This window comes from Polypterus senegalus, chromosome 1 (assembly GCF_016835505.1).
Source record: "Polypterus senegalus isolate Bchr_013 chromosome 1, ASM1683550v1, whole genome shotgun sequence".
NCBI classification, from domain to species: domain Eukaryota; kingdom Metazoa; phylum Chordata; class Cladistia; order Polypteriformes; family Polypteridae; genus Polypterus; species Polypterus senegalus.
In genome coordinates, this window is record NC_053154.1 from 272878280 (window position 1) to 272905173 (window position 26894).

At 38.1% G+C, this 26894-nt stretch overlaps 3 protein-coding genes across 7 annotated transcripts in view; 1 reads left to right on the forward strand and 2 right to left on the reverse strand.

Annotated features, from left to right (window-relative positions):
- Position 1: 1 nt before the first annotated feature.
- Positions 2–10744, reverse strand: mettl18 (methyltransferase like 18). Its single transcript, XM_039774296.1, has 2 exons — positions 10544–10744; positions 2–1165 (listed from the first exon to the last, which is right to left on the reverse strand). The coding sequence occupies exons 1-2, from the start codon at positions 10619–10621 to the stop codon at positions 302–304; spliced, it is 942 nt and encodes a 313-aa protein (XP_039630230.1). The 5' UTR covers positions 10622–10744; the 3' UTR covers positions 2–301.
- A 175-nt stretch (positions 10745–10919) lies between these two features.
- Positions 10920–26892, forward strand: zdhhc16a (zinc finger DHHC-type palmitoyltransferase 16a). Of its 4 annotated transcripts, XM_039774358.1 has the most exons (10): positions 10920–11040; positions 14457–14713; positions 17504–17698; positions 17879–17967; positions 18841–18869; positions 19689–19822; positions 23423–23508; positions 23867–23990; positions 24427–24497; positions 24649–26892. In XM_039774358.1, the coding sequence occupies exons 2-10, from the start codon at positions 14474–14476 to the stop codon at positions 24755–24757; spliced, it is 1077 nt and encodes a 358-aa protein (XP_039630292.1). In that variant the 5' UTR covers positions 10920–11040; positions 14457–14473; the 3' UTR covers positions 24758–26892. The 4 variants fall into 4 exon arrangements, with proteins under 4 accessions (XP_039630292.1, XP_039630322.1, XP_039630313.1 ...); XM_039774388.1 differs by lacking the exon at positions 23867–23990 and having other exon boundaries at positions 24649–24757; XM_039774379.1 differs by lacking the exons at positions 23423–23508; positions 23867–23990.
- The window catches only part of mms19 (MMS19 homolog, cytosolic iron-sulfur assembly component), a 99748-nt gene continuing 99000 nt past the window's right edge, over positions 26147–26894 (reverse strand). For both annotated transcript variants that reach the window (XM_039774342.1, XM_039774332.1), the window contains exon 31: positions 26147–26355. In XM_039774342.1, the coding sequence (XP_039630276.1) occupies positions 26328–26355 (28 nt within the window). In that variant the 3' untranslated portion in view covers positions 26147–26327. The remainder of the gene's footprint in view (positions 26356–26894) is intronic.

Below are 26894 nucleotides of genomic sequence, written 5' to 3' on the forward strand. Positions count from 1 at the left end.
TGTCTACATTTTTGTAATCTCATTAACAGAAGTGCTGGCACAAAAGGTAGTTTTTCAATTAATCATGATTGTTTTTAGATTGTCCATTTATTCTCTTCACAAAAAATAAATATGTAGGTGTTTGGGGACACTATTTAAAACTACATTGCAGGTTGGTGTTCCAGGGATTTAATTTGAAGACACAGATTCCACTGATTTATTTTTATACCTGCATAGCAAACAATGCAAGTCTGTAATATTCTTTCATTTCTTCTGGCTGCGTGGACATTGAGGTTTGGCCTTGTCCTTATCTCTTTGCATTTTAAACCTTTGTTTTGAAGGTCAATGCAACTACATGCCTTTGGAGGCCTTCATCCACCACTGTTAAACTTCGGAAGTTGAATATGCCTTTTTCTTTTACACAGTTTTCAAAAAGGTGAATTCCTCCTCCAACACCAAAGTAGTGTACTTTAGTGGCCAGGTACACAACACCTTGAGGAGTGAGAAGATGCTGGAAAATGTCATGCAGTGCATTGTAATAGCTAGGGTTGTAGATGGTCTCGGATGTGAGAATAACATCATACTGATAGGCAGGTTTACTGGAGAGAATGAAGGGAAGAAAGCTGCACCAGTCTCCTGAAAAAAAAATGCACCTATTCATTCTCTCCTGTGTAGGACAGCTGTCACAGATCACTTCTTCATCATCTTCCTCACAGTTGAGCAACACATTTGGTATTGTTACATCCTCAATCACTGTGCTGTTGTAGTCCTGAAAGTGAACTTGTTTTGCACCTTTTTTTAGAGCTAAGATACCCAATAACCCTGCCCCACAGCCTAGGTCAAGGACTTGCTTCCCACAAAATGTCTCTTTTTCTCTCTCAAAGTACACAAGGAGATCAAATGTGCATTCCCAAATGCGCAGGCCCCCCTCATATACCCCAGAGATGAGGTCAGAGTGGGAGCTGATGGTCTGTGACAGGATATTCTCGTGGTCGGCGTGTTCTGATGCAGTCTGTTCAAAAACCGACTCGTTAAGGTAATGTAGTGGAGGCAAGGTACCAACTGAAAGAGTCTCTGGTACGACGTTCTCCAGGAGGTGCTCGCAGTTCTTGGGGAAAATATGCTCCTTTGTTTCTTTGGTCATCTGTTGGGGCAGTTCCTGTATATTCTTATCTGGATTGTCAACCTAAAATGATAAAACATTAAACAACTGTTGGAAAAATGATTAGTAATAAAACCAAAAAGAGTTAACCATAAAGTTATCAAATCAGAATGACCTTATCATTAGTTTACAGTTAAATGGACACAAACGCAGTTATGGACTAAGCAACGATAATAACTAGAAAAAAAAAGTAAACTATAGAATATAAAGTATCCCTGGGTAAGAAAGGCAGGATGTGCTCCTCAAGAACTAAAATTCCATTATTGTGGTACTGTTGACTGCTTTTGTAATCAGACACAGCTTTGTTCTAAACCTGAAGAAAAAAAAAAAAGGAAATGAAGACTACTTTCTTGAAGAGAAGTATGATTTGAATGCTGGAAGGACCCATTTATTGTGAAATGTCAGATTCACATTTTTAGGGATGAGGAGTTTGAGTTAAAACAGTAATGAAACTTGAAAGTACCCCTTATGAGAAGGCCTTGGGAGTCACAGTGGACTCATTACTGTCTACATTCAGACCGTGAAGACAGTATGATGTGTGGAGTACAAGTCAAAAGAGGTTATGCTCAAGCTTTAGAGTGCACTGGTGAAGCCTCACTTGGAGTACTGTCTACAGTTTTGGTCGCCAAGCTTTAAAAAAGATCCATGCGTAGCAACACTAGGAAAAGTCCTGAGAAGAACAACTCACTCCAAGACTATAGATGTTGAGTTATGAGGAAAAGTATACATTAAGAGGTAACGTATTTACAATTATGAAAGGAATTAGTGTTGAAGATCGAGACTTCACACAGAGAAATACAGACACATAGAATATGTTACCAAGTAGCGTGATGGACTGTAGAACTCCATGAAAAGTCTTCTTGATTTTGCTTTGGAGGAACTGGGTGGATAGGATTGGTGAGCCTTTTTGGAATGAAGGTCCCGTATTTGCCAAAAATTTCTAATGCTAATGATTTTCTGCCAGCTTCACTGAATCCTCAATTTTCCTAACTTTCTAATTACTGGTCGCTGCCAGGAATGAGTTTCTGTAATACACACAAATGTGAAATTTGTGATATGCTAGCTGCAAGTGAAAATGGAGGAGAATATGGGCTGTGTTAATTGGATGTGGTGTCGCATTCAATTTTCTTATTTTCGCCACAGGGAATATTTATCCTAGCAACACTGGTCACAAGGCAGGAGCCAAAAATGGACAGAAGATGAATCCATGGTAGGAAACTTAACCTAACGAGGAATTAAAATTGGGTACCTTAGCCTATGCAGATAAACGGAGAACATCAAAGCTCCACATGGGACATTGGCCAGAATGGGACTGCAGTTTTGAGACAAAAGTATGGCACTTTTAAAGGATGCATTCCTCAGATATCATTCAAAATTAATTCAGTTGTTTTGATTGCACCTCATACCAATGTGTAGAGGCAGCCAACCAGTACTGATCATCCTAGAGATGGGACATTTATGCGATATGCAGTCCCCTTCTTCCAAATCTGTTTTATTTATTTATAAACAAACAGTGGTTGACCAATGTGCTTTACAACATTAAAATAAAATCAATCAATACACAACAAATAATTAAAACATACAACAACAAATGGGTAATGCAAAAACAAAAATACATAAAACACACCCCTAAAATGCCTGAATACACAAAAGAGTTTTTAGCATGGATTTAAAGCGTTCAATGGTGGGAGCTGAACGAACATGGAGAGGAAGAGGATGTCCCACAATTTGGGCCCAGCCACGGAGAAGGCACAGTCACCTTTACGTCTCAAATGACTGTTTGGGGCAGAATGCAGCAGCTTATTGGCTGACCTCAGAGCTCTACGACAGCAGTAGGGGTGTATGAGGTGAGCTGGAGCTAACCCATTGAAAACTTGAACAGCAAAAACTTAAAATTGACTCCAAAGTTCACAGGGAACCAGGCTAAAGATGCTAAAAGTGGGGTAATAAGGCACGATTTCTTTGTTTCTGTTCAATTGATGTGTAGCTGTATTTTGCTGAAGAGAAGACACAGTAGTCTGACTAACCCCAAGATAAAGTCCATTACAATCCAGACAAGCAGAAATAAAAGCATTGATTAATGTCTCGAAATCTCCAAAAGAAAACATCTGCCTTACTTTGCTCTCAAATGATAGAAAGAGGCCTTAACAACAGCATACAGTGGGATGCAAAAGTTTGGGCAACCTTGTTAATGTCATTATTTTCCTGTATAAATCGTTGGTTGTTAGAATAAAAAATGTCAGTTAAATAAATCATATAGGAGACACACACAGTGATATTTGAGAAGTGAAATGAAGTTTATTGGATTTACAGAAAGTGTGCAATAATTGTTCAAACAAAATCAGGCAGGTGCATAAATTTGGGCCCCACAAAAAAGAAATGAAATCAATATTTAGTAGATCCGCCTTTTGCAGAAATTACAGCCTCTAAACGCTTCCTGTAGGTTCCAATGAGAGTCTGGATTGTGGTTGAAGGTATTTTGGACCATTCCTCTTTACAAAACATCTCTAGTTCATTCAGGTTTGATGGCTTCTGAGCATGGACAGCTCTCTTTAACTCACACCACAGATTTTCAATTATATTCCGGTCTGGGGACTGAGATGGCCATTCCAGAACGTTGTACTTGTTCCTCTGCATGAATGCCTTAATGGATTTTGAGCAGTGTTTCGGGTCGTTGTCTTGTTGAAAGATCCAGCCCGGCGCAGCTTCAGCTTTGTCACTGATTCCTGGACATTGGTCTCCAGAATCTGCTGATACTGAGTGGAATCCATGCGTCCCTCAACTTTGACAAGATTCCCAGTCCCTGCACTGGCCACACAGCCCCACAGCATGATGGAACCACCACCATATTTTACTGTAGGTAGCAGGTGTTTTTCTTGGAATGCTGTGTTCTTTTTCCTCCATGCATAACGCCCTTGTTATGCCTAAATAACTCAATTTTAGTTTCATCAGTCCACAGCACCTTATTCCAAAATGAAGCTGGCTTGTCCAAATGTGCTTGAGCATACCTCAAGCGGCTCTGTTTGTGCTGTGGGCGGAGAAAAGGCTTCCTCTGCATCACTCTCGCATACAGCATCTCCTTGTGTAAAGTGCGCCGAATGGTTGAACGATGCACAGTGACTCCATCTGCTGCAAGATGATGTTGTAGGTCTTTGGTGCTGGTCTGTGGGTTGACTCTGACTGTTCTCACCATTCGTCGCTTCTGTCTATCTGAAATCTTTCTTGGTCTGCTACTTCGAGCCTTAACTTGAACTGAGCCTGTGGTCTTCCATTTCCTCAATATGTTCCTAACTGTGGAAACAGACAGCTTTAATCTCTGGGACAGCTTTCTGTATCCTTCCCCTAAACCATGATGGTGAACAATCTTTGTCTTCAGGTCATTTGAGAGTTGTTTTGTGACCCCCATGTTGCTACTCTTCAGAGAAAATTAAAGGAGGAGGGAAACTTACAACTGACCCCCTTAAATACTCTTTCTCATTATAGGATTCACCTGTGTATGTAGGTCAGGGGTCACTGAGCAAGCCAATTTGAGTTCCAATAATTAGTTCTAAAAGTTTTGGAATCAATAAAATGACAACGGTGCCCAAATTTATGCACCTGCCTGATTTTGTTTGAACAATTATTGCACACTTTCTGTAAATCCAATAAACTTCATTTCACTTCTCAAATAACACTGTGTGTGTCTCCTATATGATACATTTAACTGACATTTTTTATCGTAACAACCAACGATTTATACAGGAAAATAATGACATTAACAAGGTTGCCCAAACTTTTGCATCCCACTGTATATTTCCATCCATCCATTATCCAACCCATCATATCCTAACTACAGGGTCTACTGGAGCCAATCCCAGCCAACACAGGGCACAAGGCAGGAAACCAACCCTGGGCAGAGCGCCAGCCCACCGCAGAACAGCATATATTTGCTTACCAAATTTAAAATCCGGTCAAATATGATGCCCAGGTTTTTCGCATAGAGTTTAACATAACTGGAAAGTTACCCTAGATCACAAGTTATGTTATTACCAAGATTTGGAGATCCAAAATCTCAAATTTCCATCTTGGTCTCATTCATTTTTTAAAAAAAAATTACTAGCCATCCATGCTCAATGTCATTTAGGCACTTGAACAGCCATTGCAGTGCATCCGGTTTGCCACATCTCAAAGGGAAGTACAACTGTGTATCATCAGCATATCAGTGGTAGGACACTCCATGCTAGTCTTAAAATGAGGCTTAGGAGATACATATACAATGAAAATAAAGTATAGCTAAGCACTGATCCTTGTGGGGCACCATACTAGAGGGGGCAAGGTCATATAATGATCCATTAAAAGGAACTGAAAAAGTTCTCTTTTCCAAAGAGGAAGTGAACCATTTGACAAAAGCCTTGGTCCACAGTTCTAATTTCTTTCATACTTTTACACACCTCTGTCACGTCACGTCTTAATCTCCTTTTGCTTATACTGAAAAGGCTCCTCTCTTTTAATTTTTATCATCTCTTTTCAATTTTCCTCATAACGCATCCCTGCAATCCTGGAATCAGTCTAGCTGCTCTTCTCTATGCTTCCACTATCGCTGCTATGTTTTTTTATTGCTTGGAGACAAAAACTGCACATAGTACTGCAGGTGAAGCCTCACTAGTGTGTTATAAAGCCTAAGCATAACCTCCATTCAGGGAGAGGTGGTGCACTGCTTCAAGTACCTGGAGGTCCACATCAATGGCGGGTTCGACTGCTCTTGTAACATAGAGGAACTATATCAGAAAGGGCACAGCGGACTCTTTTTTGTTAGGAGACTGTGTTCCTTTAATGCTGATATTGACATCTTATACATCTTCTACAACTCTGTGATGGATGGTGTGATTTTCCATTTCAAGAGAAGACAATCGAATCAGCAGACTAATTAAAAAGGCGGGCTCAGTTATGGGACATACACTCTACTCTCTGGATGTAGTAGTAAAGGAGAGTTAAAAGAAAACAGAGTGCCATTATGAACACTGCTGCACATCCTCTCTCTGACTCACTAACACTGAGGACTTTCAGACAACAAATTACTCAGCAGAGGTGTGTCAAGATACGCTATTGAGGCTCCTTTATATCAACAGCAATAAGCCTGCATAACACCTCACTGGGACTGGGACTGGAACTTCCAAGTTATTTTTTTCCAGTCATTCTGATGTATATTTGAGAGGGGTTTTCCATTTGTCCTAATATATATATCTATACATATAAAAGGCAAAGCCCTCACTGACTCATCACTAATTCTCCCACTTTCCATAGAGGTGGGAAGCTGAAATTTCGCATGCTCATTCCTTGCTGTGTACTTGCAGAAGTTAGGTATGTTTCATATCTTATTTCAACACCCAAGGGGGGAAACGGGTGTAGCCCCTAAGCTGCATATATAGATAGGGGAAACCCCTCCTCATTATTTCTGCGACTTCCAATATACATAGGAAGCCCAAATTCCCCCATGCTCATCCTTTACACTGTACTTACAAATGTTAAGTATGTTTCATTTTGCGCAGTGCCCCGTAACAAACTTTCGAAAATAATGTCTTCTTTTTGGCAGTTCTCACCATTATGTCATAAGGAACTTTTGGAACTGACCTCTCCTTTTGGCGGTTTCATTCCTTATTTCCATTAACAGACAATTTATTTCACAGCAGAGACGCACAAGAGCCGCCCCCAGTCCCCCTTCTTTTTTCCGCACAGCGGCTATCCGCGCACCTACCATGTGGTTGGCTCCCTGCCTAAAAATGCGCATTTCTCATACACAACATTTACAATCATAAATTAAACTCTTTACAATCATCAAATTCACTCTCAATACTAAAATAAGCATACGACACTTGCATTGACAATCATGTTATGTTATTTTTAAATGGTTCCCTTTTCTTTTTCATAACTTCTTTAACACACTACTTCTCCGCTGCGAAGCACGGGTATTTTCCTAGTGTGTGTATATATATATATATATTTAATTTCTTTCTTGGGACAAAGTCTGTATTTTTGACTTGCACTCCACAAACTGTGCTATATAACCTAACATTCTGTTAGCCTTCTTAATGGCTTCAGAACCCTGCCTGAAAGTTGACAGTGACAAGTCCACTACTACTGATAAATCCTTCTCATGAGCTGTACTTTCAGGTTTCAGACCTCCCATCATGAAAGCCTCTCTAACATCTTTACTTCCTAATAATACCTTAAATTTACTTAAATCTGTCAGCCACATTTCAGCAAATCTTGCAGTAGGCACAAATAACCTTTCTCTGAGATTTTATGTTGTGGGCAGACGACCAACAGGATTTATAAGTAAGTACCCTGTGACTACCAGACTATGGTCTTGGTTTATGATCACCAGGGGCCTCACGTATAAATGGTGCGTACGCATAAAAATGTTACGTGCAAATGTTTCCACGCTCAAATCGCAATGTATAAAACCTAAACTCGCCGTAAAGCCACGCACATTTTCACAGTAGCTCATACCCTGGTGTGCGCAAGTTCTGCGCTCGGTTTTGCAGACTGGCGATATCCAGCGTCAAAGCAGTGCTACTGTTCCTGTGTGGTTTAGCTTTCTTTTTCAGATCCACATCCCTGACGTGACTTTATCAAATACACTAAAATTAACCACATATCGTTCATAAATTTAAGGCACCTGATTGTAATCAACCTGTAACAATATAATGGTGCACAGAATGGCCAAACTATTCTAAATACAATAGCTGCTTTAACTTTGTTACTCTCACTGCTCCCTTTTCTTCTTCTTTCAGCTGCTCCCGTTATCTTTTTCCATATTACTCTCACTGCGCCACTCAGAGTATTTATATCACTGTATCTGAGTGGGAAATTACAGCTGTACAGCAGCTGATCAGAAAGAGAATTATTGGTATACAGCATCAAGCACTCAGCCATGCTGTCTATTGAACTGCTCTCATACAGCAAACGCTTCAGAGCCTTTCCTGTACGGGCCTCGCAGTTCAGAAACAGTTACATCCCGAGATCTCTAAACGCACTCAATCAGTCCATCAAGTGCTCCTTGTAGAACTGTTTGGACTTATAAGTACAATCACCTCACTGTAAACTTGCACTACAGTTATAATATTGCACAACCTGCGCCACTTTATAAAACGCATATTTACATATGATGATGACATCATTTTTGAGATGAAATGCAGCAAAATGTGATGATTATATTATACAGATAAAACTTTAACTTCATTTAAATAATCTATATTGTTAATAATTAAACATGTGAGGACACAGTGTCGCAGGACTAGCGAGGTGCTCTTGCTCTGTTCACGGATTGTTCCTGCCTCGCACTGTATTCTTGCTGGAACACTGGAAGGATAGATGGATATAATAATTACGAAGATATTTCAATGTTCCTTAAAAGTTTTGAAGAATCTGTGTTCTAAGCTTACAGATGGCTTAACGTCTATTACAGAGCTTATTGTATGGCGATTGGGTATTTGGAGGAAGAAAAGGAAGGACAGGAATTGGAGGTTAGTACGTTTGAAAGAGACAGTGCTGCTCCAATAAATTATTTCATCGAAGGTAGCACACAGCACAGCAAGCATCTTGCGTGAGACACACTGCGCCACTGTGTTCCCATGCTTAGTAACTTGCTTAAAATCCTATCATCATGTAAACGATATCACGTATACATCTCAGTATTTTAATTATTCAGAGAGCTGTAATATCACGAATGTAATGGATTCTGAGGCCTGTCGGAGGAAGAGAAAGCCCGGAAGCACGTAGTGATTCACACACATAGAGCACATAGAAGATCAAATACAAAACAAAGCAGTTAATGTGCTACTTTAGTTACGATGGGATTTGAGAAACTAGTAAATTAAAGATTTTAAGATGAAGTTTACGATGTTCTACTTTAATGAAAAAATAAACTACGTGATTAAAGTGGAAATTTCAAGATTAAAGTTGACATTTCGTGCTTTATTCCCCACTGCCTTTTATTTTCCTCTGTACCCTAATAAGCTTTCATATGACACTCAGATGGTGGGCTACGACTCGCCTTTTTACGACGACTTTGATATCTGACAACTTCTTTTTTTATTTCGGGCACTGTGTGACCTTGTGAACTTGAGCTTTCGAGTTTCTCCGACACTCTATGCCACTTGATCAACTTCCTTTTGTTGTTTATACCACTGTTTAAACCAACAAATAGTACGTTTTTTCTTTCCTCCACTTGGTATTCGCTGAAATTCTTCTATTTTCCCTTGTGCTTTTGCCGTTGCCTTTTCACAGAATGCTGAGCTTAAGGACTATTTATATTGATTTGCATATTCAAAGAGGCGTAATTCTGGGAGAAGTTGGGGTGGGGCAGCAGGAGCGTTTCTTTTCACGCTGAACGGGATTTATGTAGCGGAAGAATGTGGAAGCTGCCGTTCGCACAAATTTATGCATTTTTTTGTGCATAAGCACATTTCCGCTTTTGTGCTTACGTCATGTTATAGTGTGAATTTTACGCACGGCGTTATGCATGAGGCCCCAGCTGATGAAGAGTCCAAACCAGGGAGGTGCAGTCTAAGTGTTGTAAACAGCACCGTCCCAACTGGTCATGTACAGTGTACAATAGCTTGGTGACTAGACCCATCCAAACCAATGTGTCACCTGCCCTGAAGATACAGGAGACACACACTTGTTCTGCGTTGTGTACGCGTACGATGTGATGAACTGGCGCCCCCTGCTGGGCGTGTTCTCACTGGAAGCAAAATATTAACAGTGGCACCTTTAGGTTTAATGGGGTCACAACTTAAAATAAAGCGATCGTGGTAAATCTAAGAGGATGTCGAGGGAGTTTCTTACACGTTGCTGTATGTATATTGCATCCAGGTATTTCGCCCTTAAGAGTTTCGTGCACTTTTTAATTAAAGATGCAGAAGACTGAAATCAAGACGGTTTGATAAATTACAAGTTTTAAGAGAAGAACTGCATAAAAACGGGACGTCTGCTCAGCAAGGGCGGTGTCTTGGATAGGCTCTGGCGACCGAGGGGGAACAAACTATAGCAATCCATCACCGGCACAAATCGCACAGAACGGGCCAATCCTTAGTGTCCAGTGTCGGTACCATACACGCCTTTGAAATGTGCGAAACCCACAAGCACACAGTGCAAAAGCAGTCCAAACTCTGCCATTCTACCGCCCCACATTATAAGATTATTTAAAATTTTTGTACCGCGTGTAATACAAGGTAAACTACGAGCGCATGCACATTAAAATGCCGCCCGCAGTGGCTTAAACCACACTGCCAACCGACGTCAGCCGACGGCTCAGAAACCGGCAGGAGACACGCGGCTGATTTCCGCCCCCTTCAAAGTGGCGGCGGGTGTGCAATGCGCTTCTCTGCAATGCGAATGTGAACCTTTAGCTGTACTCACATATTTGGTTGCATTTTCTTCATTGTGTACCTCTTCATCCACTTCTACTTGCACATCGAAGTTAAAACTAAACTCCATTACGTCTTGCGTTAATCGCCAACACTATGAACAATCGGCTTCGGCAGAAACTCAGAACCGAAGCGCCGGTATTGCCTACAACTCCCAGCATTCTCTGTGGTGAACGTTTATTTTAATAGTTAAGAAGAGAAACAAAGTCCTTAACTTATATACAGTGGCACGGTAAAAACAACTCGAAAAAATAGTCCTTGTCAAATTAGCAAAATTTATGTTTAAGAAAGTTGTTGACCTACGCCAAATTCCCCAAACTACATTACCCAGTCTACCATGGGCGTCCTGCGTTTGCGCAGTGTAAGCGTGTCAGTGTGGAGACAGCTGCTAGTCATGGCAAGGCTGCTCTATTAATTTCATCCGTGCAATGGAAGCCACGCAGCTCAGGATGAGCTGAAAACCAAATACTGGGATTCCGGCCGGCCCAGGTGAGTTCTGTGTAAAGTGGATTTTGTTTGGTACAAGGTTGTTTAATGCAGAGCTAGTTAGAGCTCTAAATTAAAACGGGTAGAGAGAGAGAGAGAGAAAAACCCAGCAAGCTATAATCTGTTTTGAGGTTTTTGTAAATGCTGGTGGATTAAAAATCATGATAATATGGGTCTACGGCAGGTGTTCGTCTGATGCTTTGAGAGTAACGTGAGTTTGCTTTTTCCCCGAGCAGTTTTTTTTTTCCAGTTCTAGACATCTATTGATTTTAGAAATGAATTAAACCAAATCTTTTTAAAATCTCACTATGATCATTTTGAAAACCAGTCTGTCAGTAAAATGGAGGAATGAAGCGCAACCGGATTATATCTAGCAGGAGATAAAGGATGCCGCAGACGGATGGTGTTTGTATGCATCTAGCCGGTGTGGTGGTGTTAGAGATGCACTGCCTCATTACAAAAGGGAACCCCCCTAGCCAGGATAAACTGTAGTCCGCTGGAAAATTTGAATTAAGTGTGTTTCGGGAAAATGTAGGAAGGATGGTGACTAGAGAGTCACTTGAAATACAAGTGTACTGTGCAATCTGTGCAGAGAGCAATAAAAACGCAAACACGAGTGAACTTGGCACCTATTATGTCATTCTGTCGAGGAGAATGCAGTACACCTTCCGTTCAAAAGGAAAGCTGACCCCCTCGAATTAGTCCATCTCGGACAATTCTACATGAAGTTGCACTTGTATTGATATTTGTGCAAGTTAGGAACACTCCTTTGATTGAAATGCTAGGCCAACATGCCCGCACGCAGCTGGCTGTAACTCTATGACATTAGACATTTACATTACATTAGACATTGTGTATGTATGTATATTTACAATATAATTATAATATAAATATGCATTTATAATATGCAAGAAAATGGGATCACGTTGGAATCCTGTTCAGACACTGAAGAACATGAACCCCAGTCTAGAACAAAATTGGGGACAATTTTGGAATTGAAGATCGGAATCCCGTTTGTGATTTACATGGTTTATTCTGGTAGTAACTAACAGTATTTTAGCAAATTTTGAGCATAAAGCTGGATAAATGACCACACTTATCTGCCTATAAAAATAGTCTTAATTAGAACAATCTATAGACACGAACAAGCCAGTGAGACCAACAAAGCTCACCAGTCCTAGCTACTTAATTTCTCCAAAATAATATCAAGTCATGTTTTGAAGGTCCCCAAAGCCGTAATGTCTACCACACTACTTACAGCTTATTCCATTCATCCATGGTTATCTGTGTAAAGAAAAACATCCTAATGTTTTGTGTGAAATTTACCCTTAAGTTTCCAATTGTGTCCCCAGGTTCTTGATGAATCCATTTAAAAAAAAAAAAAAGTCTTGATCCATTGTACTAATAGGATAGACTGGGCAAGACACTTTTAAGTCTGCATAGTGTCACAGGTGGCTGGAGGGGCGACCCGGCTGGGACGCCCCGGAGGAGGTCTTACGCCTCCGCAGACCACGTGGGGGCGACAGCCCTGGTGGCTATGGGAACCACAGGTACAAAGCTTTGAAGCTTAGCCTTGTAGGAGCCCGTGGTCCCTGCCGGTGGCGCCCCAATGCCTATGGAGCCCTGGACCTCAGCACTTCCGTCACACCCAGAAGTGCTGGGGGGAAGAGGAACGGGGACACCCGGAGTGCTTCAGGGTGAGCAGCTGGTACTTCTGCCACACTGGGGAGTGTCGGTGGAGGCTTGTCAGGAAGCACCTGGAGCTCGTCCGGATGTGAATAAAAGGAGCCGCCTCCCTCCAGTCGGGGGCTGGAGTCAGGAGTGCAGAGGATAAGGTCTTAGAGGAGGAAAGGAGGTGGCCTGAAGACTGAGAGAGACATTGTGTGTTGGCCTGGACTTTTGGGGACTTTGGGGTTGTGTGTAAATAATAGGTCTGTTAATAAACGTGTGTTGGAAGGGAAAAGGAAAAGGTAAAGGAAATAAATGCTCTTGGTATATATTGGCAAACACACTTGAAAGAAACCTTCAGAAGTGCAAACATAAATAATAAATCAATGACTTAGTATCTCAGTATGGCTCTTGCTGACCGCCAGCATGCTTTAATTTTGCATCCACTGAATCCACAACTTACCATAGCATCAGCTGATGTAATATGTCCACAGGTGGGTGTTGGACATATCTAAACCCAGCAGTTCATTTTAGTATTTTACTGTAAGTGAACTTGATTTTGGCTTTGGCAATAAACTTACACCACAATGTACTGTTAAACAAGATACAAGCAAGCCTAGAAAACACCCGTACATCTTTAGACTGCAGTGCTGGCCTCTCCAGCATTGTGGAGGTTTATTCAGTGTCCAAAGTGTAATTGGCAGATGATTTTAGAACTTCATCATGGAGTTTGCTGCTGCTTGTCCTTAAAAAAAAAAAAAAAAAAAAAAAAAAAAAAGATCCCACAATAGCCATTCAGAGGCAGTGCTTGTATTTGAGAATTAAACCTGTGAGGTTTGCCGTTTTGATATTGGTCCACTTCCCAGAACAACATGTCCAGTGCTTTCACTTTTTGCCTTCTCTTTTTCATTCTGTCCAATTTATGTCAAATCAAGTTTATTGTCATGTATATTGTATATTTGATTTGCATTCTTCTTTCACTGATGTGAGAGGCTTTCATGGTGGTGAAGACAATGTGAAATATAAGTGTGCTTCTTGGGGGCACAAGGATTAAAATATAAAGAGACCCTTGATTTCCTCAGGTTTCCATCTTATTATCTGAAGAATCTAGACGGATCACGTTTGTTCCTACACAATTAATTTATAAAGGCAGGATAATACCATTTTGGAACAACATTAAAAATTAAGTAGTGCCTTTTAAGTCCAAGCCCCGCAAGCCTCCTTCTCCAACATGTAACTAATACTCATCAGTAGGATTTGATGCCCAGCTCATATATCTTTACATCTAATTTATCTGAACTTTTAATGCAGCCACTTAGTTCAAATTGGATTGTGGCATAGTGACATGACCAAGACTCAAGACAGTGCAATTTGATATAGTCAGATTTCAAGTAAATTTCTAAAGCTCAACTATATTTTATTTGAAGATAAATGATTGTTTTGTAAGATACCTTTTTCTGCTTTATATTGAATACATCTCAACTAATATAGTTCATCATGGGTGATGTGTGTCCTCTATACAGAGTTATTTGAATGGGAGTATGAAGTATTCAGCTTTTCCCATTAAGACTGGTTATCCATTATAGGTGTGCATATTTTTGCACAAAATGTAAAGTGCTTAGAGGGCACCATTTGGCATCAGGCTTTCTCAAAGCAGAGACATCTTCTTTGATGGTATATTTCTATCAGGTATGTCCATATGATCACATCCATATCTCTCTCTTGTTCTGTCCTTCACTGTGCCTCCACAGTGTGTTACAGGAGTGGCATGAAGAGTCGGGCACACCTTTTTGCTAGTGCCATGCGCTTGTTTGTGCGATGTTTCCGACTGGGCCGAAGGCGAGGCCAGAATAAACTAATTCGAAGACTCCAGGAGCTGTGGAGCTATGGGAGGCTGTGCCTGAAGTCTTTATTCTACAACTCCTTCACAAACTCAGACACCATCATTGATTCCCTCTTTGAACCCATCTACTGGTTGGTGGATCATATCACTCGTTGGTTTGGAGTGGTGAGTGACTAAAAGTTTTTGTGCCCTAAACTCCAGTGAAGACCATGTTAAAAATAGTCTGCTTTTTTACTGTGTGATATGTGTGTGTAAATGTACAGCTGAAATCTACTGATAATTGAGTAACCTCAACTGGAAACAACTTGGGATTTTGTGCAAGTGCACTTATTGTCTTGTTCAACGTGAATATATTAGGGCTGGGTATCACTACTGATGCCCCGATTCGTTATCAATTTTATCTTGACTGAATCAGTGTGCTCTGATATTTTGAAGTGGTGGCATTTTTTAGAAATTACTTAACCATGCATAGAGAACATTAATAAAATGTGACAAATTTCAGTAACATTTAATTTGAAGGGTGTCTACATAGTGACTTCATAATATATGCATAAGCATGGAATACCATTTCAGAATAAATACTTGGTTAGCAATGAATAGTTATCAGAATTTAGAAGATGAAAAACAAAATATCATTTTCTCTTTAAAAAAAAAAAATCATTCACATCACTGCACTCATTCAGAATTCACCATAATATAACTAACATGTATCACCACATCAGAGTCCATACATAGAGTATTAAGGGGGGCTCCTTGTTTTAATACAATGCAATGGCATCTACTTTATATACCCTGCATATAATCTTGTGAATAATATTATAAAATCAAATTAGATTCTTATATAATAAATGTTATTCAATAACCTATTTGTGTTTTGTGAATCTCCATGTAGACACCCTTCAGCTAAACTGTTAGCCATATTTATTCCCCTATTGGACATTTAAAATAATCTTGAATTAGCTGAAATTAAGACTCATGTCTTTCTGTAATTCTACAAGTTATACACATCTTCAGTTGCTCAATTTTAACAGTCACATCAGCACCATGTACTGGATCAAACACCAAAAATGAAGATAAGCAAAAATCTACATAAAGTAATTAATAGCACAGAGATTAACAAGATCGGTCTTGAGACTTTATTGAATCGTTTAAACAAAACAATAATGATTAATGGGAAAAATCGTTATTTTTATGCAAGCGTAGAATACATTATCACTAAAACTATGTTAAATTCTGAATTTACTCTCCAATATATATCCATATATATATATATTTTTTTCATCTGTCTTTGTCCAGTTATATGGTCATGGGGGCTAGGGCAAGGCAGGAAACAACCCTAGATGAGATGCCAGTCATTTAATGGAGATAATCACATCTCCATAGGTAGCCAGTAGTGATGAGAAAACTCCACAGAGTTCACTTTTCCAGAAGTTTGGGTTTGGTCATTTTGCCAAGCTCTGTAACATTCATTGAAGTCAATGGGAAAGGATGAACTGAATTAATTTGGAGACTGGGTGTGGGGTTGCGCTGTTCTAGATTTCACCTAGATGTGTTTCAGTTCCACATTGTTCTCAAGTTATTGAACTTCTGTAGATGGCAAGGCTTTCTCAGCACTATGTGTTCCACTTGGAACAGATTTTTTTATATTGCAAAGAAGTGCTTAATCACTGAAAAATATTTACAATCACTGAAAAATATTTACAATGTTAAAGCAGCATTTGGTCATTCCGGCATTGCTACTTGTGACATCATGTCTGCTTTATAGCTGGTAGCCCGGTCTGAACATCTGTATGCCGATTCACACAAAGGAATCCAAGAATGATTTGATTTTTAAGCCTTAAACCTATGCAGTATGTGCTATGGAGAACAGATAATTAGCATGGCTTGCTTGTTCACAGACATTTGTATGTTAAAGCCAAATTATTAGAAAAATAGGAAATTTCATGTCCACATTGTCTTAATCATGGTTGCACTTGACTTTGTCCTGTCACAATGGCACAACTCTGAATCAAAGCCTAGACAACACATCAGTTAATTACATAGCACACAATAATACACTACTTCATTTGCATAAAACACGATTAGTAATTGACAGAAAAACAGGTTGTTGGATTTCAGAGATGCAAAGTCATTGGTATAATATTATACAGTACAATGTGAATTGTACGTAACTGGTTAAATAAAAACAACAATGCTTACTTTAAAGTTTAATATGCAGCAATACACTACTATTTAAATAAAATGTCCATCAAGTAGAATACTGTGCATCCAGACAAATTCCAAATCAATTTTTAAAAATTAAATCTTGATACTGGTTTACAAGAATACTTGAGGTGACAAAAAGCTTAGGAGATATAAACACAGGGAAGAACAAAGAGCACAAGTTCAGGATTGCCACCATTTCATCATTGGCAATATGTTTGTGATATAGTAAAGTAATGACAACTGCTTACTGTTGTAGAGATCACAAACCATTCTTGAATTTCAACACTAGTTACAGCAATAGTTGATGCATGTTGAACATGTGTTATACAAAATGAAAAAGGTTAATTAAACCCTTTTATGTTTTATTTGTGGCAGTGAGGCTCCTGCTATACATCCATAAATTCATAATGGTGTTTGTTGTTTTGCTACATTATTAGGGACAGAATTTTGTCATAGTGGTTAGTGCTCCTTCATCATATGTACAAAACTGGGTTGAAATTCTGGCACAATCATTAGAGATTTTCCCTCACATTTCTAAGATGTATAACATGTTATTTTACAGTTCTGAATTTGTGCATGCATGCGGGCATGACAGTACAGTTGGACCCATTTCAAATTTGCACCCGATTCTGCACATAGCCCTGAACTGAAATGAGCAGGCTCAAGAATATTATTTTGTAGGGAAATGGATGAATAAATGACAAGCAATTTTTATATATCTGTTACAATGCATGTTACTGCTTTCTCTAGGCATTTGTGTTTCTGGTGATTGTCCTGACCAGTTCCATCGTGCTCATCGTCTACATCTGCCTGCTGCCACTAATTTTGCATACATATAGTCTAGCCTGGATTCTGTGGCATATTTTTTATGGACACTGGAATTTGCTCATGATCGTATTCCATTATTATAAAGCAGCCAGAACCTCCCCAGGTTACCCACCCCAGGTGAGTCTCGTTGAAAAGGACTCTACTGTTGAAGTTGTCTCTTCTTAGTTTTTTCTCTATAATTGAATACACATGTATTTTACTCTTCAATTGCTGAACAAAGTTACCTTTTGCTTTTTTGAGCGCACTGTGAAATGTAAAGAATGACTGAAGGGAATTCTGTGTGTTTTAATTGGCCAGATGAAAAGTGATATCCCTTCAGTGTCCATTTGCAGAAAGTGCATTACGCCAAAGCCAGCCAGAACACATCACTGCAGCATATGTAACAGGTAAGGCACATTTTCCATGGTTAATCTGGTGACAAAATCAAAGGTGCCTAAATGCCCTATGTTGCTCCTTTATTACATTAATCTTTACCTGCAGTGGTCTTCGGAATTGCTCAGGTTGCAAACCATTTTGTTGTTTTTGTTTTTTTTTTTTTTGTACACAATAATTGAAGTCAGCTTTGCAACCTTTTTCATGTTTTCTTTTAGCTCAACTAATGATTACAGATCCTTTATGATTTTAAGAAATATGGAAATTCAGTTGTCACATGGTATGGTTTTTCTCTCCCAATTGTGTCTGCAGTCCTTTTGGTTGATACCTGTTACTCAAGAGGGAGGGAAGTTTGTCTACATTATATAACACAGCGATTAAAGCGGTTAAATGTTTTTCAGCAGTAGTAAACAAGTTCAGGTTTCTGATGTCCCTGCGGCCACAGGTTTTTTTTTTTTTTTATAATCAGTGAGTCATTTTGCCTCTAATTATCTCATTAAATCATATGGTCTTATTCTCTTCTCTTATTTTGCACTTAGAAAAGAGCAGTGGGTTAATATTCATTAGAAATTTCGAACTCTAAGTATTTTTGCCATACTTTTGAGTTTAGAACTCTTCTGCTGTTTTTCTGTTCTGGGTTGTTTGCCATGGTGTCCACTTCATTCATTGTTAATTATAATTATTAGAATACATTTAATTAAAATCTATACAGGAAAATGGTAAATTAATAGAAAGAGACAAGAGGGAGTTAAACTATGGCAAAAATACAACTACTTCTAAATTTACAGATTGTGAACATAATTGGGGGAGGAATGAACTTGAATACATTGGTTCTACATCCTTGTTTGAAACATGCCCAACTTACAAACCTTTTGCTCTTCTTGTAGATGCATACTGAAAATGGACCATCACTGTCGTATCCTTTTTAAAAAAAAAAAAAAATTCAAAGTTGAGTTTGGAAACATAAATAATGAATCATATACCATAAGAGGACAAGAGTGCCTTTCATTAAGTGTTTTTTAATGGGATTGTGACTAATTTACTAAGGTATCATTTATTAGGAGAAAAAGTGAAAAGGTTCAAGTTAAAAAGAAAAAAGGTGACATAGTAGCAATATTGTGGAATGGAATTTTTATCAGTAACCGTTTGGGTTAAGGGCCCCATGCTTGATTAAAATTTGTAAAATTAAATGAAAAAAATAACAAATGTTGGAAAGTGGCAAAAACATAAGTAATGCAATATAATATACTGTATATTGCATGTAACTATTAACTGACACATTACACTTACAACCACCATAATACCATATGTTGTAATCATGCCCTTAATGGGTTTGAATGACAGAATATTTATAAATGTGAAAAATTCCAAGACTTATTTAGGTGCTGCAAAAACATTTGCAAGTTTACTGGGGTTAACATATAGTTAAAGAATGGTTGTAGTCTAGAACTCATTTTGGTATCTGCGCGTATACTTCTACTTACATTTTTGTGTCATTGGCCAGTATTGGCTTTATCCATTCAGAAGACATGCGACTTCTGACACAGGGCCCATAAAGTTACAACAACCTTTTGTTGTTAAATAGAGTTTCAGCTCAGTTCTGTTATAGTGATCATTCTTCCACAGTTCCCAAGAGGAGTATCATCAGCAGTTGTCAATGTTTAACAAACTATCTTCATGGGGATCTGGATGATTGTAAACTTCTTAGTGTACTACCTTAACATTGTTTTCCCAGCTTGGCTAAATAACTGTGTGGGACATTTCAATCATCGCTACTTCTTTTCATTTTGCCTTTTTATGACCATGGGCTGTGTGTACTGCAGTATCAGTAGTCGCAATATGTTCATTGATGCCTACAATGCTGTAGAGGTAAGGGTCTGCGTCTGCTAAATGTGTTTTTAAATAGTCCAAAAATTGTGGGTATGGATCCTTTTCCCAATAACCGGCACAGAGACAAAGCTTCATAGTTCTTTATCAAAGCTTTTTAGTTTGTAAGGTAACATTTTTAACTACAGTATTGTATATATTTTAAAAATATTATTTGTGCATGTTAAATTATATAAATCATTACTTTTATTTATTTGTTATGCAGCAAATTGGATTACAATCACAATCTAGTTTCATGTGCTTTCTGTATAGTGTATTATGGTTTATCCAGGTTTACAGTACGTTAATTCTTGAACCTTACACAAACCAGATTTGTGCCACCTGGTGGATAAGCAATGCTTTGTGTTTTTCTGGTGTTAGTTTTCATTTTGGTTTTGTCTGTTGCAAGGTGCAGCAAAATTAATAGAATTAATAGAAAACTAAAAGAAAGCACTGACCCAGTCTCAAAAGGAATGAGAAAGATTCATTTAAAAAAGGAATAGATTTAAGCAGGAACCTGAATATTTGGCATGAAAGCACTTTACAGGTACAGGCCAAAAATGATGTTCTTGGAGATGTTCAGTAATTAGGCTATAGAATATCAAGATAATCATCTTTAAAGAACTTCAGCTACAGCAGTAGATGATAGTGACTGACAATCATTATTTTGAATAGACTTATGATACAAGACCCGTTTCCAGTTGGCATGGTCTTGTGTGAAATATCAAGTTTACACATTGTTGCTGGTAGGGTTTTACTGATAACACTGATTTCTCCATCCCAGATGACTTTTTGCCTTGGAGCTTTCCAACTCTCTCTTAAATGCACACTTGTTTATAGTGGAACATTATTTCTAGTGCAACATTTTTCCTTGGTGTCCTATCATCAATGGGGGAGGAGCGAGAGCTTGAAATTACTGAAAAATTTCGATCGTCAGCTTTTAGCGGATCTCAACATTTTAGGGTCCCCTGATACTGAAATCAACAATATCTCGATGATGGGTGTGTGTCTGTTTGTCACAGTGTCTTGAGGATGGTCTAGAGCTAAAATGGCTGGACGGAAAAATACCAAACTCGACACTTGAGCCTGTTATGAGATGACTATCTGCTGCTTAGTTTCTGAGCCAAATTGTATAAGAGAAAGAGGCACCTTCAAATATTGTAATTCTGCAATTAATCATGAATTCTTCTCGTCAATTGCTAGTGTAAAGACCTATTTTATGATCAGCATCAGGCCAGTAAATGATTACTGAAATGTTATAGAATAGTTTGAGTGACTTGCTGGCCAATCAAGAACAGGTATACCATGGTCCTTAAACCAGGTACTGGTAGTTTTGGCACTTTGTGCAGGTGCCAGGTCCTGTTGGAAAATGAAATCTGCATCTCCATAAAGTTCGTCAGCAGCATGAAGTGCTCTAAAACTTCCTGGTAGACGGCTGCGTTCACTTTGGACCTCAGAAAACACAATGGACCAACACCAGCAGATGACATGGCATCCCAAACCATCACTGACTGTGGAAACGTTACACTGGACCTCAAGCAACGTGGATTCTGTGCCTCTCCTCTCTTCCTCCAGACTCTGGGACCTTGATTTCCAAAGTAAATGCAAAATTTACTTTAATCGGAGAACATAACTTTGGGCCACTCAGCAGCAGTCCAGTCCTTTTTGTGTTTAGCCCAGGTGAGACGTTTCTGACACTGTCTCTTGTTCAAGAGTGGCTTGACACAAGGAATGCAACAGCTGTAACCCATGTCTTGCATACGTCTGTGCGTGGTGGTTCTTGAAGCACTGACTCCAGCTGCAGTCCACTCTTTGTGAATCTCCCCCACAGTTTTGAATGGGTTTTGTTTCACAATCCTCTCCAGGGTTCGGTTATCCCTATTGCTTGTACACTTTTTTCTACCACATCTTGTCCTTCCCTTCGCCTATTAATGTGCTTGGACACCGAGCTCTGTGAACAGCCAGCCTCTTTAGCAATGACCTTTTATGTCTTGCTCTCCTTGTGCAAGGTGTCAATGGTCGTCTTTTGGACAACTGTCAAGTCAGCAGTCTTCCCCATGATTGTGTAGCCTACAGAACTAGACTGAGACCATTTAAAGGCTTTTGCAAGTGTTTTGAGTTAATTAGCTGATTAGAGTGTGGCATCCGGGGGTCTTCAGTATTGAACCTTTTCACGATATTCTAATTTTCCGAGATACTGAATTTGGGACTTCATTAGTTGTCAGTTATAATCACCAAAATTAAAAGAAATAAACATTTGAAATACATCAGTCTGTGTTCCATACTGGGCAAAGCACACATCATCAATCCACATTTTTTCTATGCTGTTCACGTTACATAAGTGTTTTACAATGTAAATGAAATAATATAATAAAAAAATCTGTGGATATTTTTTATGCTTGTTTCTTTAGTAAACTGTGACATTTCAATATTATATATATGCACCCTTATGTTAAATGTTACTTTTTTTTCTTTCCTACTAACCTACTGGTGCATTTGTGTAAATCTTGGTTGGTTAGTAACAGGGTGTTGTCCCGTTTTTAACCCCTGCCTCCATGTTTGTATTGTTCAATTAGCAAATGAAGAGTGAAGTTCTTGAGGGTCCTGGGGTAATGGTGACTGAAACGGGGCTCATTTTCAGCATTCTGCCTCTAGGATTCCTGTCTGGGCAGGTACAGGAGAGACTTGGATCCTCCTGGGTAACATCTGAATATGGCAATATTAGACACGTTATTTTGTTAACAAAAACACACAAACTTGGTAGAAACTGAAAGATATAATGGTGGAACAAATGCACCTATGTACATATGATTTGGTAGTGCTTAGGTACCGATATTGCAGGTTTTACCTCCCAAAAGGCTGTTTAACCTGCAACAGTATGCACAAGGCCCACCCTAAAAAGGATTAGACTTGTTTTTATGTCACTATCACTGATCACAATGGAAAACTGTAGCAAAAGTTAACAATCAAAGGCCACAACTTAGTCATAATTATTATATAGTGCTACAAAGATAAAATGAGCAATACTGTCCATCAGGCAGCATTAAATGCTTACTTTGCTCGCAAAGATTTTGAGAAATTGTTAGGGTTGGGCAGCACAGGTGCACAAATATCATGTGCCGATTATTAACTACTTTTTCAGGAAACATATTGGTCACTTAGTGAAATTTTTGATTTTTTTTTTTTTTGAGATAAATGATAACATTAACACAATTAAAACTGGGTATATGTATACTGTGTGTGTGTGTATAAATTCATTTGTGTAATGCTGGAAATATGACAGTGTTGCTTAAACAATCATGCCATATTTACATGTCGATGCAGATGGTCCCAAAATTATGTTCTGACATACATTTCATTTGGATGTAGCTATAAAAGTGTCATGATGTTACCCAGAAAGGATTTAGATGTGTGTGCCTGTGAAGTAGTTGTTTAAGGTGGTGCAGTAGATGTCTGGTAATTAATGTTTTGTTCACAACACAACAAAATAGCACTGTTTTTAGATTCTTCAATAATAAAGAAATCTTTCCTTTTCAGGCAGGTATTTTGGATAAATCAACAAGGTATTTTTATGATAGACCAATAGTTATTTAATTTTTTTAGACTTACTACCAGACTCCGCCTCCTCCTTACACCTCAAAAGAGAGGATATTTCACAAGTGTGTTATTTACCTTTGGGTGCTCTGCAGGTAAGATATTTCTTAAAGAAAATTAAGTCACATTTATTGCTAATGTAGATATTTTCAGTGATCCTTGAACATAAGCTAGAAGCATATATTATTGTCATTAAATGTTCTGAATACATTTGGATTAAGAAATGTCAATTAAAGTGAAATTTGTGTACATTTTTGAAAGGCCTCCTTTTTTCTGATTTTCTAATGCAGTTTCTAGGTACTCAACTATATTAGCAGTTTTTTGTTTTTCTTTTTAATAGAATACAGTATACCTGAAAAAATGTTAAATAATTTGTACAAAAAAAAAAAAAAGTAGCAGAAATTCACCTTTGTCCAGATTGCTGGAATCATTTTCTTACACCATTTGCTGCAGCTCAGTGGCATTAGCACTTGGAGGTCTGACGCTTTGGCATGCCATGCTCATCTCTCGTGGTGAAACAAGTATTGAAAGGCACATAAATCGCAAGGAGCAACATCGAATGCAGAAAAAAGGGAAGGTAAAAGCTTTCCCCCAGAGATTTTTTTTTTTTCCCTTCCGCTTTTAAAAAATTTGTTCTGTTTAAGGGAAACTGCAATATCAAATTCATCTTTCTGTTTTACAATTGTAGTTATTTTGTTCAATTTTAGTTAGTTATATAATAAAAACCTAATCTGGGTTGATATGGCATTTCTTACTTTGAGAAACTTGTGGGTTCATCTGAATTAACAATTCACTGCATTCCCATTGCTTACTTTATTTTTTGCGTATTTTACCTTTATTCTTGTTCTTCATGACCTTTTTGCAGTAGATGTTCTTCTGGCTCTTCTCCTAGGTAAACTCTCACCATTTGTGCTGTAGCCTTCCACATCAGCCACATTTACTTATTTGCAGCAAATTATTTATTTATATTGAACAGTGTCTATTATGTATACCTATTTTTTGTTTCTCTCCAGACCTTTAGGAACCCATTTAATTATGGACGGCTACATAATTGGAAAGTTTTTCTTGGTGTGGAAACAAAAAGGTAGCTTTCCTCTTATTCTACATTAGTTTTACAGCACTAATTATTATATTTAGTTAGTGCTGCATTTTTGCACTTAACTAAAACTCAACATCAAGCTAATAAAAATGATCTGCAACAGGTTTAAGTCTTTTTTCCCCCCTTCTCTTTTCAGCCATTGGTTGACCAGAGTTCTTCTACCTTCAGGACACCCTCCATATGGAGATGGTTTGACATGGACCCACTATCCCATTTCTACCAGGAATACAATGCTGGCAATTTAAAATTAATTTCTTCCACACCACTCTGTGCCACCAACAGACGGGCAAGCAAGACTGTTTACCGACAATATTCTGCATTAAAGTACTCATCCCCAGTTTTCTGCACTGCCAAATCAATGTCACACATTGACATGGGTTTTTTTTAAATAATGTACTTGAATAAGTCTGAAATATCTAATTTACAGTTAAACTATGCATTTTTACAACTGACTGACATAAATGTATGTTTTAAGTGTTTTGTGAACACCTTTTTTTATTTTAAACCAATATTATCAAGAGAATTTGAAATTAATTTTCAGGCAATTACTGCTAAACACAAATGTGGCTTTTCTTCTGATCAAAGTTGTGCTATATTTAAAGGGCAGTTGGATACACTTTAATTCATACACTGATTCTGAAACTGATCAGATTAGGGAAACATGTACTGTACATCTTTTTGTGAGGTGTATCAACAGCCATCCGTAAGAAATCATGCAAATTAATACCCTCCTCAAATATACTGTTGTCCCAGTAGAATAATGTGAACTGACCCAGTTTGTTTTTTTAGCACAATCTCAGTGTATCATGTATTAATTATATCAGTACAAACCTGACTTTTCAGCTACTGCAACTTGAGCCCAAGTCAGATGCAATAAGGATAATCCAAGATGGGTTCCAGGCTGCTATATAAATACACACAACCAATTGGAGCTGTGCTCCACAGGGGAATTCATTTCATTGTATGTTTCTGCTTTATTGTGATTTTGATAATTAAAATATTTCAGGAGTTTTCTTAAATTTCAGTACAGACTAACTGGTGTTTAAGTCCATGAACTATCAGAAGAAAAAACAAACCTGCGAAACTTTGTACTTGTGCTTTTTTTTTTGGCTTGTTTTTACAAATGAAAGTGTATATTTTTATACATGTTTTTTGACTGGATCTTTGTGTTGTAAATAGCTGTAAAGTTAAATATTGGGAAATGAGAGGTTAAATTATATTAGAATGAGGGGCTAAGAAAACATTCTTCTGTCAAAAAATAGCATTTTGAGGTTTAAGTAATTTGTTATACTAAGATCTAATTTCTGCCTACAGTTAAGTCAAATATTATAATGGGAATGTCACAATACGGTATGTGGTAAACTTATCGCGAGTCACATAAATATTTCAGAAAGTTACATAAGTCACAGAAAACCAGCACTAATTACTAGTAAATTTACAAAATCATTTATTGACAGGTTAATATAGATGTTTTTCAAGATATCTCCTTGGCAACATAATGAAGATTAAAATATACACTTTTGCCAGAGTGAACAAGCCCCGATTTATGGGTAACTTAAAACACTCTGCATATGAACTGTGCAATATTCAAGGTTGGAATGCATCTTTGATAAGTGCAGGTTTAAAAAAAATATACCGAGTGCATTAATTTTTTCCCAAAAAATGAGTTAAAGGCTTCAGGTCGAGGATGGTTTTGTGTTAGAGCCCTACATGTAAGTAGTGAGAGATTCCAGGCTGGGGTAAAAAATAAAGGAGACTCTAAAATTCTAGAACACATCCTGTTAGATTGTCTCTGTTAGTCAAACAGATAACAGTTCACTTCCCAGGACCTCCAAGCAGGAACCTGTAAAAATGAGAAGTATTTTTTGGTAGTGGTGTAAGGAATATGTAACAAAAGTTATCAATCAACCTTTCTCAATTATGCATTAAAATGTGTTTTTGTTAAAGAAACACATGAATGGTGTACATTATACATCTGAGCAGAAGCCATCTATTCCTGGCCCACTTTTTCTACAATTATACCAATATAACTATTAATAACAGAATGTTGTGCTGGAATTAGAAGCATTCAATGTCAGCTTTAATTAAACCGAAATACATTTCCAATAACAACTTTGTACAAGAATAACTAGAAACAGAAATGTATTAGCACCACCATCCTTGTAAAACTAGTATGCGGATCATTTGTTAAAAATGTTTCTGGAGTGGTACAAAGTACTAATGTTTCCTGCCGTTTTTATCCGTTGACTTCTGTCAAATGCATATAATTCTGTTCATGTCTTTTTATTATTTTTTATTCATGTACCCCACATCCCTTTGTAAAACCTTGGAGATAGAGAGTTTAAGAACAAATTAAATTTTTTTGAATAATCCATAAAAACA

Coding starts and splice junctions, on each gene's coding strand:
- mettl18 (XM_039774296.1), bottom strand. CDS start 10,621: ATGGAGTTTAGTTTTAACTTCGATGTGCAAGTAGAAGTGGATGAAGAG. Junction 1,166..10,543: donor AAGAAAATGCAACCAAATAT/GTGAGTACAGCT, acceptor TTATCATTTTAG/GTTGACAATCCAGATAAGAA.
- zdhhc16a (XM_039774358.1), top strand. CDS start 14,474: ATGAAGAGTCGGGCACACCTTTTTGCTAGTGCCATGCGCTTGTTTGTG. Junction 23,509..23,866: donor TACCTTTGGGTGCTCTGCAG/GTAAGATATTTC, acceptor CATTTGCTGCAG/CTCAGTGGCATTAGCACTTG. Junction 23,991..24,426: donor GAATGCAGAAAAAAGGGAAG/GTAAAAGCTTTC, acceptor GTTTCTCTCCAG/ACCTTTAGGAACCCATTTAA.